This window comes from Canis lupus, chromosome 13 (genome assembly GCF_011100685.1).
Source record: "Canis lupus familiaris isolate Mischka breed German Shepherd chromosome 13, alternate assembly UU_Cfam_GSD_1.0, whole genome shotgun sequence".
In the NCBI taxonomy this organism is placed as follows: domain Eukaryota; kingdom Metazoa; phylum Chordata; class Mammalia; order Carnivora; family Canidae; genus Canis; species Canis lupus.
This window is the reverse complement of record NC_049234.1, coordinates 48,834,853-48,852,908: the sequence shown is the minus strand read 5'-3', so window position 1 is coordinate 48,852,908 and position 18,056 is coordinate 48,834,853. Positions and strand designations below refer to the sequence as shown.

The window sequence follows — 18,056 nt, the reverse complement described above, 5'->3', positions numbered from 1 at the left end:
TATCTTGTATTTCCTGTGACTAATGATGCTGAGTATCTTTTCTTGTGTTTATTCTATACCTTCTTTGGAGAAATGTCTATTTGAGTCATTTTTGAATTGGGTTGTCTTTTTGATACTGAGTTGTAGGAGTTATTTACATACTCTGGTTATTAAACTCTTATCAGGCACATGACTTGCAAATATTTTCTCCCACTCTGTAGGTTTGTTTTTTACTTTTTTAATAATGTCCTTTGATACAAAAGCAATTTTGATGAAGTCCAATCTGTTTTTTTCTTTTGTTGCCCATGCTTTTGTTATGATAAAAATCCATTGCCAAATCCAAGGTCCTGAAGATTTACCCCTGTATTTTCTTCTAGGAATTTTATGGTGTCAGGTCTCACATTTAAGTCTTTAATTCATTTTAAGTTGATTTTTGTGTATGGTGTAAGATAGGGGCTTCATTCCTCTACTTGGGCATATCCAGTTGTTCTAGTACCATTTGTTGAAGAGATTATTTTTTCCTCTTTGAATGAATTTGGCACCCTTGTCAAAAATAGATGTTTAGATTTATTTCTGAACTCTCAATTCTATCCCATTGGCCTATATGGCTATCCTTATGCCAATACCACACTGTTTTGATTACTGTAGCTTTATAGTAAGTTTTGAAGTTGGGAGATGTGAGTGCTTCAGCTTTGTACTTCTGTTTTAAGATTGTTTGGCTATTCTGGCACCCTTGGAATTCCATATCATTTTGAGGGCTGACTTTTCCATTTCTGCTAAAAAAAAGCTGTTGGGATTTTAACAGAGATTGCATTGAATCTGTAGATTGCTTTGGGTAGTACAGACATCTTGACAATATTACTTCTTCCTATCCATGAATGCAATATTTGCATTAAAACACATTTCACTGCAATTCACAAAGCATCACTTTATTGTCATATAAATAATAGTCATTGATGAAGGAAAAAACGAAATCATGACTATTGATATTTATCTAGGGAACCATTTTCATAGAACACTGATGAAGGAACATGGTATACATCTTCAGAGTGGCAGGGGACACAGGGACAAGCACACCAGATTGAAAGCATAAAAGCATATTCTCATAAGAACCAAACAATCTTTGTTGTTGGAGGACCAAATAGAATCATCATTAATGTAAGTAGAATCAAAATTCACAATCTGTAAGTCCTTCTTAAGATATGCATGATTCAGCTTATTTACAGTTCGAGCAAAGGCATATTTAGAAGCACAACTATATGCTTCCAAACTGTACACTTTCTTGAAGTGCAGATCAAAAAATGGATTGTCCTAGAAAAAAAAGAGAGACATGATTGTTTGTAGCCCGGAAAGTAGCTAAATTTCCTGGGGATTCTCTCATATTCTCTTACATATGCTTATTGATTGTAAAGTATCAGTATCAAACAGATTTCTAAAATCTACAAACGAACTTTCTAAAGCTATTTGATTTAAACATATTGCTTTTAAAGAAAACAATAATATGGAAGATTACTTTGGAAGCATCTGTAACTTTTCAATTATCCAAATAAAACATGCCTCAGAATGCACAGTTATCAAGTCCTCCCAGGGTAGTGAGTTTGAGAGGATACATGGGGATGGAAAAAGAAAATAAATCCCCTTACATACTTCTGGAGTGGAGAAAAGATGTCTCCATTTCTTTCCTAGGAAGTTGATCCCTTGTGCTATTCCAATGGTAGCAGGGGGAACAAACCATAAGAGACTCTTAATTATAGGAAACAAACTGAGAGTTGATGAAGGGGAGTGGGGTGTGGTGACAGGGTAACTGGGTGATGGATGTTAAGGAGGGCACAGGATGTAATGAGCACTGTTGAATCACTAACCTCTACCTCTGAAATCCATAATACATTATATGTTAATGAATTGAATATAAATAAATAAATAAATAAATAATAAATAATAATAATAAATAAAAGAAGGGGGAAACACAGGATGGCAAGATTAGCTTTTGCCATACTATATCACCAGCTTGCTGGTTAATAGCAAGTTGATAGCAAAGAATTACCTTTGAAGTTAATAGCTGGGATCATTAAATCATTTGACTGAAAGTGTCAAATTACTCAAGACTGCCTCTATTGATTGCTCTAGGTTGTTGCTGTATTTTTAGTGGAGATGTTTTAAGAACAAGTGGACATCAAACTTCATCTAGGTCCTATCTGCTAAAATAACAATAATTGCTGTTACTAAGAGCAGTAACAACAATGCCTTGAATTTATAAAATGCTTTTCAGTTTACAAAACGCTTCCACATTCATTAACTGCCTAACCCCTAACTCTTTTTGAGGCCAGAGGTTTTGAATTATTTATCTTTGTGTTCCTAGTGCTTATCTATGGCAAATACTAAGTTCTCAACAAATGTGTGTTGAACTGATCAGAAGTAATCCTATAAAAAGAGAAGTGGAGGTAAACATTGCCGTAAATGACAAGGAGGGGGAGAGAGGTGAAACGAGACTATTAATAATTTGTTACCATGTAGTGTGTAAACATTATACAGAAACAGCTTGCACATTTGCATTTTTCTTTTAAATGGGAAAATTCTTGCAAGAGGCAGGAAAAAGAACATGAGTTTTGAAGTTAGATAACCATTTTGACTCTCTGATGTTAACCATGGGCAAAGTACTTATCTAATCTGATCTTTACTTTTCCCCCCATTTTAGGTATGGTTGCTATGAAATGTATATGAGAATAATTATAAAAACTGCATAGTGTAGAGTTTAATAAATAATAGTCCCAAAGCTGCCCTCAAAGGTTGTGATACTGGTGTGAATACTACCTTGCTTCATATCATTAAATAAAAAAAAACAACACAATGCTTTCAAACAAGAATGTACAAAAGTTACATGATTTTAAATGCAGTGTTCCCATGAGCCACACCTTGCAAAATTTTTCCTGGCTGTCATAATTGCAGCATTAACGACACTTCTGCAGGAAATCTCAGTAAAAGGAAATCACACCCATTCCATCACCACAAAGTAATCATGCTCTTTATATCGTTTTCTCTAAAATATTTTATCCTTATCCTGTAGAAAATATCCATTATCCCTTTGGGATACTCAGAGGGGATTATTTTTCTACTTTAAGCCTAGTAATTGATGCCTGAGCAGACATGTACATAGAATACAAGGGCCTCTTTCCCTCTCTTTCTCTCCCTCTCCATTCTCTTGTTCTTTTTTCCATAGAATCCTAGACCTAGAAGAGGGTCTCATGGATCATCCAGTGACCTCTTGCTTAGCTGGGACAATAGTTTCCAGGGAGGTGGAGCCCAGGTCACACTTGTAGTTGGCAGAGCCAGGATAAGAACCAAGATCTCAATCAGCTCAGTCGAATGTTTTGCTATACTGTTCCGCCTCCTGGTACACCATATCACTCTCCAAATCCCCAGTCCTTATGATTTCTGCTTTATAGATTGACTTCAATTTCAATTCCATTGCATTTTAAAGTTGACAATTCTCTGGCTCAAAATTATTCTATTTAAAACCATGTCATTGCTATTGAGAAAAATATAATAAGTGCTGACTTCTGAGGTTTCAATTCCAAGAAAGAAGAGAAGTAGAAATTCTCAGAACAACTGGGATATTTTCATTTCATCCACAGAAAATAAATATTTAAAAGAACTGATTTTTGGATATTATAGGTTTTTTTTTTCCTGGCACTTTAGTATTTTAGGTCCTAAAATGATGAGAAAATTAGAAATACTCAACTTCTCTTTTGTTTCTAGTTCACAATCAAAGATGATGATCTTCAACGGGAAAGGGAAGAATCAACAAGGTTGAGATAGAATTAAGGTCAGGAAGGTGAGGAGAAAATAGAGCACAGAGAGCTGCTTCCAGGGAATCTAAGTGACAGGCTTGCTGAATACAACCCCAGGCACTGACCAAGCTTGTAGAAAATCATTATGCCATCAGTAATATTTGAAAACTTGAGAGAAAAATAAGAAAAGAAAAATGAGTGAAAATAGAGGGAGGGATGATTAATTCCTGAACATTGATTTCTTTTTAAAAAATATTTCTTTTATTTATTAAACAGCACAGTAAGATTTTTGTTTTTAGAGAGTGAGAGAGAGTACATGAGTAGGAGGTGGAGAGGGGCAGAGTGAGAGGGAGAGAGAATCTTAAGCAGGCTCCACACTCAGTGTGGATCTTGATGCAGGGCTCAATCTCACAATCCTGACATCATGACCTGAGCTGAAATCAAGAATCAGACGTTGGGATGCCTGGGTGGCTCAGTGGTTGAGCATCTGCCTTTGGCTCAGAGTATGGTCCTGGAGTCCCAGGATCAAGTCCCACGTCAGGCTCCCTGCATGGAGCCTGCTTCTCCCTCTGCCTGTGTCTCTGCCTCTCTCTTGCTCTTTGTCTCTCATGAATAAATAAATAAATAAAATCTTTAAAAAAATTAGATGCTTAACCAACTGAGACACCCAGATGCCCCTTGACATTGATTTCTGATAAAATTCAATGCAGTATAGAAATTTTGGCAAGTACATAAAGGTATAAAGATGAAATAATAACTTAGAATATGTAATCTTATCAAATAGAGATAATTATTGTCAAAATACTGCTTTCTTTCATATATACATATTCATGCATACATATACCTATGTATATTTTTTGTATTCAAATTTAAGGTTTAGATTTCAGTTTTCAATAATATGAAATATTCTAAATATGCAAAATGAGATAATAGTACAGAAAAGTTTTGTATTTGGCTGACTTTAAAAAAACTTACTAAATGATGAACAATTGTGTCCTGAGCCATTCTTATGGATACATGATTTTTAATGACAGTGTCACATTCTACCATATTGATGTGCAATAGTAACTATTTCCTAAATGTTCAACATTTAGGTTAAATGTATTATCAGAAAAATGCTCTGTGAATACTCAGGGGAAAAAAAGCAATGAAATCCAGCATGTTTTCACCAAGAAGTCATGCCAAACATGCAAAATTTTAAAAATAGGATTGATTCCTAGGTGATGATATCAAGACAATAGCAAATAGCATATATTGATTTCAGTAAAGATCATAAGGGCAAAATTCAGGTATTCAGACTAGATAATTAAGTAAGTATATAAGTAAGTATGGCAAAAGTAAGTGCTTATGTCTGTCTGTTTCACCGCTGTATCTTCAGAGACTAGTAGAATCTGGTATACCACAAATTCTGGATGAATGAATGAATGAACGAATGGATATATGAATTTGTAGAGATGTTAAACAAGCAGCTCAAAGAAGGCAAATTAATAGATTTCTGGGTAAAGTCTAGCTCCACCCCTGAATAGCTTTGTGACCTTGGGCAAGTCAATTAACTCTTTGAGTTTCGTTTTCCTCATCTGTAAATTGGAAGTAATAACTGAATCTAATTCTATAGGGTTTTGTAATGATTATGTGAAATTATATAAGAAAAGAGCTTCATGTGGTTCCTGGCATCTGATAAGAGTTTACTAAGTGTGAGATGGTAGCAGGGAGCGTTATTACAAGCGGTGGTAATAGTAACTCATCAATTACCTACAGGTTACCAGATGGCACTTAGCTCTGCCTGTCTCATCATTTTTATTATTGATGAATTAAGTCCTACATATTGTGCTCATTAAATCTGCATCATCATACTACAGTGAATATTTGACAATTTGATAGGTGGGAACAATAGGCCAAACTAAGAATATGGTATTCTCTAGGATTAAGAATAAATAAGCTTAAATTCTAATTTATCCAGCAAAACCACAAATACTTATTGAATGCTTAATATCTATAAGGCAGAAGGCTATGATAAAAGATGAAAAGTCATGGTCTCAGTTTTTTAGGTTTCCATCCGGAGGGGAGATAGAGTAAGCCAACTGCAGTTTGTAGAATTATGTCTGTAACACATTTATTCTTCAATGCAAGGGGGGTTTGGGGGAAGGGAAACAAGAGTAGGACTTTACCCAATGGGGAATCTGGGAATGGGGTGAGAGATGGAGGTGACTGGGCATTTTAAACCTTGACAGTCAGCAGTTAAGCACTGATGATATATACGGTTTAAGGAGGAATGACCAGAAATAATGGAGCCAGATCACCAAGGGCCCTAATTTAAATTTTATTCTCTGTAAGTAGAAGCTATGGCAGATCAGGTTAATTGGTAATTCATGCACAAAAGACTTGGAGTTTCAGGTAAGCGTTTAATAGAAATAAAGAATTCAGAACCAAGGAAATACAAGCCAGTCTCACTAATTGTAAAGTATTGTATTTAATTTTGGGAAAGCTGGAGCATTCCAGGGAAGAGAAAATAGTGTGGTGAGGGTGTTGTAGCAATGTCATGGGAAAGAAATCACAACAATGCTACTATTTCTTAGCATTTGTATTGTCCTATCATGTTATCTTATTTGATCTTCATAATGAAAGTTATTTAAAGAATAAAATGAGTACCTTTGACTTAGAAAACCTGAGGGAACATTATAATCATCTTCAAATATTGGAAAGGCTGCTATGTGAAAGGAGGACTGGATTTTTTCTAAGTTGCCCCAAATGGCAAAACCAGAACTGATGGGTGGATGTTAGAGTGAAGCAGATTTTTGGTTAAACATAGCAGGAAATTAAAAATAAAGTATGGCAATTCAGAAATTGAATGGATTTCCTCACATGATAAAAGTTTCCCATCAGTGGAAGAATTCAAGGGGAAACTGAGAAAACCACTCTTCAAGTGGTCAAAGTGAAAGATTGTCATGTAAACCTCCCACACCACCTTTCAAATCTAAGGTTGTAGGATTTCTGGAGGATCAAGTGGCTAACTGACAGTAGTTTGAAGACAATGAGGAAGGAATCTTCAAAATTTAATGGAGGAACTTGGGGAGAGGGTGGTGGTGGAAACATCACATAAAGTTTTAGGATTGACTGGCAGATTGTTCTTAATCTGTTAAGAATCTCTTGGGAAACATGCTTTTAAATTTAATAGACAAAAATTCAAACTTCAACTTAGAAAAATGGAACAAAAAACCCAGTGGATTATCCCAGCAGAATAACCCATACCACTAAAGAACAATATGTCATCTTAACAGTATATGCCAAGAATAATATGAAGTAGGACATTGAACATAAAGATTTCTAGCATATTGATCCCACATCTCCCTTACAAAACATAACACTTACGGTATCTGCTTCTTTTCCATCAATCATCTGCAGATCGTTCAAAGACCACTTTTTTGTTACTTCATATTTTTCATCTAAACCTATTCTGTAGTGTTTCACCATAATTATTTTTACTTCTTCATTTTTCGTCACTGTAGGACAGAAAAACACTTAGTTTACATGAACTCTTGGAATAAATTATTCATCAAGTTATTTTATTTTTTTGTACTTTTAGGGATTTATGTACCTTCTTTTCATATAATGAGTTTAAGCCTACATCCTATCTGTACCCCAATTATAAAGCCTGACATATCTAAACCTTCATGAGTATGCTCTCTAATTTGCTCCATATGTTAATTTAATTTTTACTACAACTGTGTTTACATGCTGCCGTCGAAATTTCTGTCAGATGGAACACTGAGCTATGTGCTTTCAGCTATGAGCTTTGTGGTGGAGAATGGGATTCGACTCATGGCAGGAAATAAGAGGCTTAGTGTTAGCATACAGTCAGTGCCAAAGTATTTACCAGAACAAATTGGAATTTTAATTTATGACAATATGGAAAGTGAGGTCAGGAAAGCAAACAGTTCTGCTCACACAGCAACACAGGGTTGAAGAGTGATCATACAAATACAGGTCTGTATGTCTTCTAAACATACTGTACTGAACTGTCTTCTAAAGTTGCTGTGAGAATTTTGACATACAAGTACTTGCATCATAGCTACGATTGACCTGTTTGATTTTGTTTGAGATTTTTTTTGTTTGAGACTTTTAATCTTCTTTAGCATGTCTCCAAATATTAGCATTCAAAGTGTGCCATCAAAACAAAAAGCTTTAGTACTATACTTTGAAAGGCAAGAGAAAACCATGGCTTATTTGATGTGAACAAAGTGAGGGAAATAATTTCCCAGCCTTAAAATCCTTAATCTCATACGAACACATCAGAAGAATCAATATTTGATGTTAGAGCTCCTGAAATGAAAATTATCAGTGAATAAATAAAGGGGGTATTTACTGAGAATCTGCTATTTACCTGATAGAACTATTACAGATGCCAGAGGTGATACAAGGATGAAACATGGTCCCTGCCCTCTAGAAACTATGATTTTGTTGAGGAGACAATGCTAACATGCATGAGTCACATAAAATATATAGTTATGACATACAATGCTATATAAGTATATTATAAAGTAGTGGCAATTGGAATTGAATATCTGGAAACTTCTTTCAAGATGGATGATGTCACTTAGAGAGTTGCAAGCCAGTTCTGTCCTCTAAGAGTGAGACTGGAATTTGAGGAACTCTCTTTTCATTCTGGAAAGTACCACTCTGGCATGTCCTCTTGGTTAAGAAGATATAAAGCAATACATTATGATATAATGCTAGATAAGCAATGTGCAACAAACTATATGCTCACCAGGAGTTCTGAGGAGGGAGAGGATTGGAATAGTTAAGGAAGGAATAGTGGGAGAAATAAAATTTGAGAGAGGATTTAAAATGAGTCCTGTTTGTGAAGGCAAGGATGATACTGAGAGTGTTTCCAGGTGAAGGACAGCATGAGGAAATTAATGACAGAGAAGCTGAGACTCATCAAGAGAATTAGAGAAAGTGGACTATATAGATTGGTGGGTGTTAGGATATGGTGGGCAATAGGACTGACTATGTCGAGAAGACTGTGAAAATGTTTTGAAAGCCTCTGGATTTGCAAAGGGACAGAAACCACTGAGGAGTTGTGATATTTGGATCCTTCCTCTAGTAGAAGGGATGGCTTGCTGGTCTGGACTGTGAGGGCTCCAGAATTGGGGCTGGTGAATGGAGTAATTATCCTCTGAGGGCGGAAGTGATACTGAAATTAAGGCCACCAGTTGATCTTAGAGTTGCTCAGTGAGTTTGATCCCATAGAGAAGGAATCTGATCAGGCTGACAAATCTAAGAGGTCATTCTGTCAAGTGTTCAGTGAAAGCTCATACAGTGATACATATTCAATAAATCCTCTTCCCTCCCTGAACAGGAGGCTAGTACAGTGGTGCCCTGTTAAAGGAGTGTTTTTTTTTTGGGGGGAGGGGAGGAGTAGGGATGCACAAGATACACTGAAGAAGGAGAAAAGAAAGGAGGACTGGAGATCCCTAGAAAAGGCAGTGAGGCTTACTGGGCTCTGGCTTTAGACATTTCAGATTCAAATCATGGACACCACTACTTAGAGTGTGGTCTGAGGAAATGACTTCACACCAGAGAGATTAAGCCTCCTTCTGCTCACGTTGGAAAGCACATCAGACTTCTACAAACTCAGAGGGTTTAAAGATTAAAGATAAGCTAGATAAATGAGGTAGGATAGTGCCTGGTTTGCAGTAAGTGGTTAAGTGTTTTATCTCATTTGTTTTAAGAGACTGTTGTAATCTAGGCATAGGATGTGAGCAATGGAATAGACATGGCAAATCTAAGTAAGATTTCAAATGAGGCATTGACAACACTTGATGGAAACCCATACAGGAAAGTATGGAGGGTAAACTGGTTGGGAACAATGATGATTGGTTGATTTATATCTTTACTTTTCATTTATTTTTTAAAAAAGGATTTTATTTATTTATTTGAGAGAGAGAGAGAGAGAGAGAGCATAAACAGAGGGAGGGGGATGGGAGAGGGACAGAGGGACAAGAAGACTCCTGCTCAATGCAAGGCTTGATCCCAGGACCCCCAGATCATGACCTGAGCCAAAGGCAGATGCTTAACCCACTGAGCCACCCAGGTGCCCCTATTTCTCTTTTTAAAAATATTTATTTATTTATTTATTTATTTATTTATTTATTTATTTATTTATTTATGGGAGAGAGAGAGAGCATGCATAAGTGGATGAAGGGAGAGGCAGAGGGAGAGGGAGAAGCAGACTCCTTGCTGAGCAGGGAGTCCAATGCGATGTGGGTGCTTGATCACAACCTGAGCTGAAGGCAGACACTTAACCAACTGATCCACCCAGGCACCCCATGAGTTTACTTTTTGACATACAGACAAGGTATCCATAAATGATCTCAGAAGAGAAGGAGGTGGAAGTTTATAATTTAGGAGTAGAGATACAGAATAAGGCTTTTTCTGTGTGAACAGTTTTCCAAGACAAGTTTATAGGGAAAAGAGCAGAGGAAAGAGGCAAGATGGAGCAGAAAAGAAAAAGGTGCCAGCAGAGAGGTCTGGGAGGAGACAAACCCAACAATGCAGTGCCATGGAAATCAAGAGGACAGAGAATTTTAAAACTTGGAAACCATCCTGTGAAGTCACTTTGTTGGAGAAAGCAGAGTTCAGACCTGGCACTGAATCTGACTTAGGGAATACCATTTATTTCTTTCCTGAGGGCAGTTTCTCTGGAATGGTGAGGGCAGAAGACAACTTGTAGATGACTCCTTCTGCACGAATACTGAGTGCATACTGTGTGCCAGTTCCAGGGTTAGGTAGGATTGAAACAAAAAATAGGAAAAGACTAAAGGCTATGATTTAGATCACATACTCCAAGAGTTTGCAAGAGGAGGGATTGTATATTCTGGGGGACAAAGGGAGTGACTGAAGGGCATGTCCTTGAGAGGACCCGGACAGGAGATCTTAACTCAATCTCAAAATACTGTCCCAGAGTCTGTGAGACTCCTAAAACTGTCTGCAAAAATTGGTGGGTTTCTGCCTATGTGCTTTTCTCCAGCTCTAAGAAAGGTTCATTTCCACTGGTCTAGATGTTAGCTTTGGGAAGAGGAAATGATTAGAAAGGAAGCTATTAGGAAGGAAGCATGGAATGTCGAAGTGGAGGCGGAGTTGATTCTGTTAGACTTATTCAGGACAAGATCTTGAGGGCAGTTCCCTCCATTAAGAGGCAGTTGTATCTGTTCAGACAAAGGCTCTACCTCAGAACCAAAGGACAATGTTCTTGTTCTGACTAGCTGTCTCACTTGCTACTTAGGGTGTGGGAGAGAATGGGTATGGGAAGAAATAACTGGATACTATGTGAAAATGTAATCTGAAGCAAATTCCTCTGCTTCATCTACATGTTATGATAGTTAGCCAATTGCCTATAGGCTGATTCATTTCATTAATTTGATAAATATTAGAGTTCCCCTTTTGTACAAAGCCCTGTGCGAGGCATGAAAAAAATGAATTCCCATAAGGCACCAATCTTGCTCTCACTGAGATTACAGGGGGTATGGACTCAGAAAAAATGCATAATCACAGTGCCATGAATGAGGCACAGACAGGGTAATATAGGAAAATGGAGCAGGGACATCTTCATCCAACTGGTGGGGTCAGAGAGAGCTTCTTGAAGGGGGGTAATCTGAGTTGTAAGGGGCAGTGAGAGCAGAATAAAGAAAGGACTAGAGGAACTTCTGGAACAGCATGTGTACAAAAGCATGAAATACTTGACCCTTTTGAGTCATGACAGGTATTTGGTATTGTTGGCATGAAATGTGAGGGTGGGTAGATTGTAGGAAGCAGGTTAGGCAATAGGTCTGGAAGGGTCTAGAATCCTAGGCTAAAGAATTCAAATATTATCCTGAAAGGTGTGTGTATGGAGGGGTAGCTTGGGAGGAGGGTTGTCCCTGAAGAAGTTTAAGGGATAACTGAGCTTTAAATTCTAGAAAATTTTCTTGAGGAGTTCTATAAAGGATTGAGAGAGATGTTAAGAAGGTAGGATCTACCAGTTATCGAGTTTTTTTACATTAATGATTACTGTCCTAACTAACACTGAACTAAGAAAATAAGCACACTTTAAAAGTTAACCTTTTGATACAATGATGTAGCAAGAAACAGTACAGACTCCGAATTTGGCAAAAGTAGCCTCCTTTGGAGTCAAGGAGACTCCAAGAATTTTCTTTAGCCAAGAGTCAAAGAAGTTTACTCATGCTGGAGTGGACCCAACCCCTGATTTTCACACTTGGGCTCTGCTGCCAGCTAAAATTCAATGGCCATATCCACACTAACGCAGCAGCAAAGTGGAAACTCATCACATTGTCTTAAAACAGAAATGTGTTTATATAGTCAAAGTGTTAGAGAGGTGATTTTAGTAACATCAGAGGGGCCATTATGTAATTATGATTTAGTGAGTAATATCTATAGACTCATGGAATTTCAGAATAACCTGCTCAAGTATTAATACTTTAGTTAGCGTTTTCAGAATTACAGTCTTAAGTTTATGCCAACCATTTATTTTCACTTTTAATTTCAAAAGAAACACTCATTAATAACTGCCTCTCTTACCATGGCAAAATAGTCACTGTAATTCATAAGGCTAGATGGAAAGAAGATTGGCTAATTCCACCAATATGATTTTGCAGAAAAGAGGAAAAACGATAGCTCACAAATAAACTACATAGAAATGCTTTAAATAAACAAATGACTGTTATTTTATAATCTTAGTATTACATAATTGTTTTCATCATTGAAACTAAATAATATGAAGAAACCACCATGAGATATCAAAGATAGGAAGCCTCAGTGAAAATGTTTCAATATATTGATGATGTCTTGGGGTCATTGAGAACACTATTATTGATTTCACTAACAAAGCAATTTTCAAGGGACACCTGGGTGGCTCAGTGGTTGAGCATCTGCCTTTGACTCAGGGCATGATTCCGAGAGCCTGGGATCGAGTCCTGCATCGGGCTCCCTGCAGGGAGCCTGCTTATCCTTCCGCCTGTGTCTCTGCCTCTGTCTCTGTGTCTCTCATGAATAAATAAATAAAATCTTTTAAAAATTCTCAAATATATTTTTTCTAGAAATATTTTTATAACATCAATTCTTGGGCTATACTGAGTACTATAGATTGAATGTTTATGTCTCCTCCAAAGTTTATTTTTGAAATCTTAACCCCCAAAGGTGATGGTATTAGCAGTTGGGGACATTGGGAGGTGATTTGGCATCAATACACTTATACAAAGACTCCAGAGAGATCCCTTGCCCTTTCCACCATATAAGGTTACAGAAAGATGGTGATCTCTGAGGAGGTGGTCCTAACCAGACACTGAATCTACTAGTGCTATGATCTTGGACTTCCCAGTTTCCAAAACTGTGAGAAATAAATGTTTGTTGTTTATAAGGCTTGTTAATTTATTCTTATTTGACACTCTCTCATTGTTACTATTCTTACCATAAATAGCTTGACAAAATTGTTAGATTCCCTGGTTCACAGAGAAGTTCTGTTCTGACATTAAAATGTAATATGGGGGCAGCCCGGGTGGCTCAGCGGTTTAGCGCTGCCTTCAGCCCAGGGTGTGATCCTGGAGACCCGGGATTGAATCCCACGTCGGGCTCCCTGCATGGAGCTTGCTTCTCCCTCTGCCTGTGTCTGTGCCTCTCTCTCTCTCCTCCCGTGTCTCTCATGAATAAATAAATAAAATTTTTAAAAATAAAATAAAATGTAATATGTATGGATAATTTATAATACCATTCTCATAATTCTAGAAAATGCTATTTATTTTAAAATTAATATTTATAAACAAAAATGTTTTCCTAAGTATATGAGAATATTTAAAATAATCTGTATCTGAATATGCATATAATTTTATTTATAAAATGTATAACAATATTTCAATTTTCATTATGTATTAAATATAATGCTTATATATGTTTAGTGTGTATTGTTTTTATTATAAATATATATAGTATATACTATTTATACAAATATATTTCAGCATGTTATCACAGTAAATTAATTTTTCCATATATTTAAAAATATAATCCTACCTCTTATTTTATTTTTTTTGAACATAATTTATCATATTTGTTTTTTTCCTAGTTAGGATTTAACAGGAGAGCACTATGTGCCTATGTGGGTGTTATTATTTCCATTTCAGAGATGATAACACTGAGGCCAGAGTGGTTTATTACCTTGCCCCAAATTTCACAGCTGGCAGGTGGACAAAGTAGAGCCAGGTTTTATACCATGTATGTCTGATCTCGAGCATTCTAGAATCCATTCTAGCATGTCCTGCTACTTCCCTATTAATTATGGTGAATGCTGGATGTACTATTTCAATCCTTTGGAATATCTTTAATTTATTTGCACCCATCATTGCACAAGTGACTTTTCCCTTTCTAGTGCCTGTGTATAAAAGGGCTCCTCCATCCTCTATAAGAAGATGACTTTAACTGATAGGGATAACGATGTTCGAGGCTAGGGGAAGCTAATCTCAAGGAGAAATGACCATGCAAACTCTGAGTTGGGAAGAGACTGAGGTGCCAGGAAATCCTCAATGTAAATCCTAGTAAATACATAAAGGGAGATTGGGTTTAGGACATCTGATTTTTGACATCAATCAGGTAAGGTATCAAGATACAGTAAATCACAGTCATTTGGTTGTAAGACAGATTCTCCTACAAAAGACAGATTCTAATCAGATAAATAGAAAATTTAACTTATCTAAACATACTTTTCTTTAGTTTGAAAAATGCCTGATGGAATTCAGCTGCTCTAGCCTTTGGTTCTTAAAATTTAGAACTGCTAGATTGTAGGATATAAAGAGAAAATTGTAACCATCAGTCTCTACTCTGTGAAGGTGGCCAACATTCAAAATCGGGAGTTACCTGCCTTAATAATTGTAATATGACCTGTTGGATTCATATCAATAGAAATCTACTGAGTAAAGCATGATCAAAGATTAAAGTCTATCAGTTATCACATTGACTTCATTTTCAATTACCATTCTGCCTCAATGTACTTGAAATGGTCATAAAGAGATGTTACATTTAGGATAAGTGCTCTCAAATTGATGGATGTGATATAGAGGAGAGTTATGAAAAATTAGTGAATAAGTATCAGTTATAATGTTAACTTTTATCTGAAATATCACAATCTTGCTTTCTCTTCACATCTGAGAGGACCTTGTTTTTTTCTTCCTTACTTCTTACAGAAGAGAATCATTGAATTTTACTAATTAAAATGATCACCTACTCTCCTTGGTCATTTTCCAGATGAGAAAATTGAACCCTAAAGAAGTTGCTTTCATACATGCTAACAATGTTAACCCCTTGACCTTCTGATCCGTGTTAAAATGATTCAGGTCATTTGTGAAAAAAGACAGCAGGTAACCCCCGTGCACAGTATCTTTCTTACAACTCAGGGATAACAGAAAAAAAAAGACATTATCCATTTCTAAAAGTTTAATTCTAGGGGACTTTTTTTTATAATGCCATATAGGACAAGTTTAGTTAATTATAGATTTGAAGAGAGGAATTAAGATATATTTGGTTAAAAAAAAAGATATATTTGGTAAGTTAGATTTATACATTGCTAGGATTTTATTTTTATAAGTTTAAAAAATTACTTGCATACTAATGTTACATGATGAGTAACTAACTTTATAAAGAGGATCATTATTAGTAACAAAATTATTAAATATTAATGTTGGAATAAGCATCTTCTCTAATATATTAAGTCAAAATACTTAAAGATATAGTGATTTCATGGTTAGGATGCAATATAGTTTCTAAAATTCTTTCATTTGACTTTTTTCCATAACTTGCTTTCTTTCTTTTTCCTGGCCAGTTAAGTTTTTTACCTTTTTTTAACTTGCTAGTACGCCAAGTTCTCATACTTTGTATTTATATAGCAACATATGCTAGGTAAAGCATTAGGTAAATATTAGTATGCTTATTATTGAGTAAATATTATTCTTTTTTTAAATTTATTTATGATAGTCACAGAGAGAGGGAGAGAAAGAGAGACAGGCAGAGGGAGAAGCAGGCTCCATGCACCGGGATCCCGATGTGGGATTCGATCCCGGGTCTCCAGGATCGCGCCCTGGGCCAAAGGCAGGCGCCAAACCGCTGCGCCACCCAGGGATCCCCTAAATATTATTCTTTTTAGGATTGATAGAATTTTTTAAAGTTCTTAGCCATTTTATTTAAAGCTGTTTTGCTTCCCTTACAATACTTGATCTTGACAATTTTAGAGTCCTTCTGAGGCAATTATCAGGAAGAGAATTATAATAAGTTGTTTTCTGAAAATGCTGAGGTGTGTGCCTTAAAAAAGAAAGTCCACAAAGAACACTTAGAGTTTCTGAGCTCCTTCCTCCTAAGCCCCTGAGAAGTAGTAAAAGGCATGGATTGGAAAAAGGGAAAGCTATATATTAAATTCAGTAATGGCATAAACATTTCTGTCTAAATTCAGCACAAACATTGCAGGTTAGGCAAATCATAATTAAATGCAAAAGCCTATTCTCACATATGGATAATTTTCGTGCATTTTAAGAACATGAGGGAGAATCTGTATTTAGTTAAATAGTTTAGAGAGCAGCCTCTTATCCTTAAAGTTCCCACTTCATGAACTAATTTCTATGATTAAAGTATTGTTTCTGCAAGCATACTTCCTAGAAGAGAAAGAATTTTTAGAAGATCATTTCTCTTTTCAAAATAAACCACTAGGAAGTCTAAGTAAGCCCTTAAAAGAAAATCTAAGGTCTTCTTTTCTTTCTTAGCATGAAAAGACAGAATCTTAGTTATCTAGGCTGGTTGGAAATAGAGCTGAATAACTCAATTCTCCAGTGTATTTAAAAACATACAGAAAGCTCTCTGTTGAATTTTTAAAAATGGGCTCTTACACATTAAGGTTGCATACCATGCAAGTGAATTAAATAAAGGCTTGGAGACAAAATAATCAAAGCAGGAAAATACATACCCAGTTTTCTTCTGAACAATCCACCAAAATATTCTTAATACAATATTATTTTTCTGTCTTCAATTTTAGCACTGAAAATAAAATGCAGTGGAATCCAAATTCCCAAACTTGGCATAATTAAGCTCTATCACCTGAAGATACACGTGTTGTTACCATTCAGGAAAATAAATACAAAAATGTCCTTCTACCACCCAAGGCTCTTGTGGAGTTATTTACATTTTGAAGTGATAACAGAAAGAACAGATTACCTGACACGCAGAGGTAATACCTGTCCTGGACCGAGAACTCTATTTCAATAAACTCGTAGAGATTCTGTGAGAGTGGCTTAAACAGTTTCTTCTCCAAGTCCTCCTTCACCAATGATGACATTTCCTCCAGTTCCACTTGGCCTGATGTCTTGGCTCCAGATCACCCTTTGCTCTCCTTTGGCTCCCTAGATTTCTTGTTTGGGTTTGCACCTCCCAGCCCTCACTCTCTTAACTTCTCATTCCCAGCCAGACCCAGGCTCTGGGAGGCGGTCTGCGTGGTCAGACCCCTCACTGCGGTGCGTGCCCAGTGGCAGCGGCAGCAGCAGCCCAAATCCAGCTGCAGCACTCGCCCCACCGGCAATCCTCAGCATCCAGGCTCAAGAAGGCTGCTCTCTGGAGCTCTCCTGTGGTTTGCTGATGGGGAACACATTTCTGAACACCAGCAGCTATACTTGTGGAGTCCCTTGCTTTTTCTAGTCTAGTAGCGTTTTCCCCTTTCACATCACTCTGCAGAGGAAGACCAACGGCTTCAGCTTGATTCCATTATATAAATCAGCTGTCTGGCTCTATTGATTGGGATCATCTTCCATTAAGAACTTCGCTATCATCGGCAGGAGACAAAGCACCAGGGCTTGCTCCTGACACTTCCAACAAGTCTCTTGCCCTCCTTCTTTCCCTTCCTGCAATTCATCAGACCTTTGCTACCATGACAGTCAGCACCAATTCCTGTGTCCAAATAATTTTTTAAATGGGCTCACTTTGATGTTGTTTATTCTCATACGCACAAATAAAAATTTATTAAGGTATCTACGGGGGCAAAGCTTTATATTTGTTTCTTGGGAGGGTGAATTTTCTATCCCCAAGGAGCTCATAATCTAATCGAGATGACTACACCAAATAATTAGCATGAATGTTTAATTAGCATAAATGGCACAAAAGAAAACATAGAAAAGATATTTGTACCTGAAAAGTATCAGAGGAGGTGCTATGGGAGAAGCTCTGGAACTTGAAGAATGAGGGAAAAGTATCAAAGTGGAGGGGAAGGAG

At 36.7% G+C, this 18,056-nt stretch overlaps 1 protein-coding gene across 2 annotated transcripts; it reads right to left on the bottom strand.

Annotated features, from left to right (window-relative positions):
• Nucleotides 1-317: 317 nt before the first annotated feature.
• EXOC1L (exocyst complex component 1 like) lies at nucleotides 318-17,461 on the bottom strand. 2 transcript variants are annotated; one of them, XM_038556146.1, is made up of 3 exons: nucleotides 17,010-17,461; nucleotides 7,137-7,267; nucleotides 318-1,290 (listed from the first exon to the last, which is right to left on the bottom strand). In XM_038556146.1, the coding sequence occupies exons 1-3, from the start codon at nucleotides 17,128-17,130 to the stop codon at nucleotides 1,024-1,026; spliced, it is 519 nt and encodes a 172-aa protein (XP_038412074.1). In that variant the 5' UTR covers nucleotides 17,131-17,461; the 3' UTR covers nucleotides 318-1,023. The 2 variants fall into 2 exon arrangements, with proteins under 2 accessions (XP_038412074.1, XP_038412075.1); XM_038556147.1 differs by lacking the exon at nucleotides 17,010-17,461 and adding an exon at nucleotides 16,762-16,973.
• Between the last annotated feature and the right edge of the window lie 595 nt (nucleotides 17,462-18,056).

Bases quoted from the DNA above. Each gene is read 5' to 3' on its own strand.
- EXOC1L (XM_038556146.1), bottom strand. From the start codon at position 17,130: ATGTCATCATTGGTGAAGGAGGACTTGGAGAAGAAACTGTTTAAGCCA. The intron at 7,268-17,009 runs GTAATCTGTTCT...TCTGTCCTACAG, and splicing joins GTATTACCTCTGCGTGTCAG to TGACGAAAAATGAAGAAGTA. The intron at 1,291-7,136 runs GTAAGTGTTATG...TTTTTTTTCTAG, and splicing joins ATGGAAAAGAAGCAGATACC to GACAATCCATTTTTTGATCT.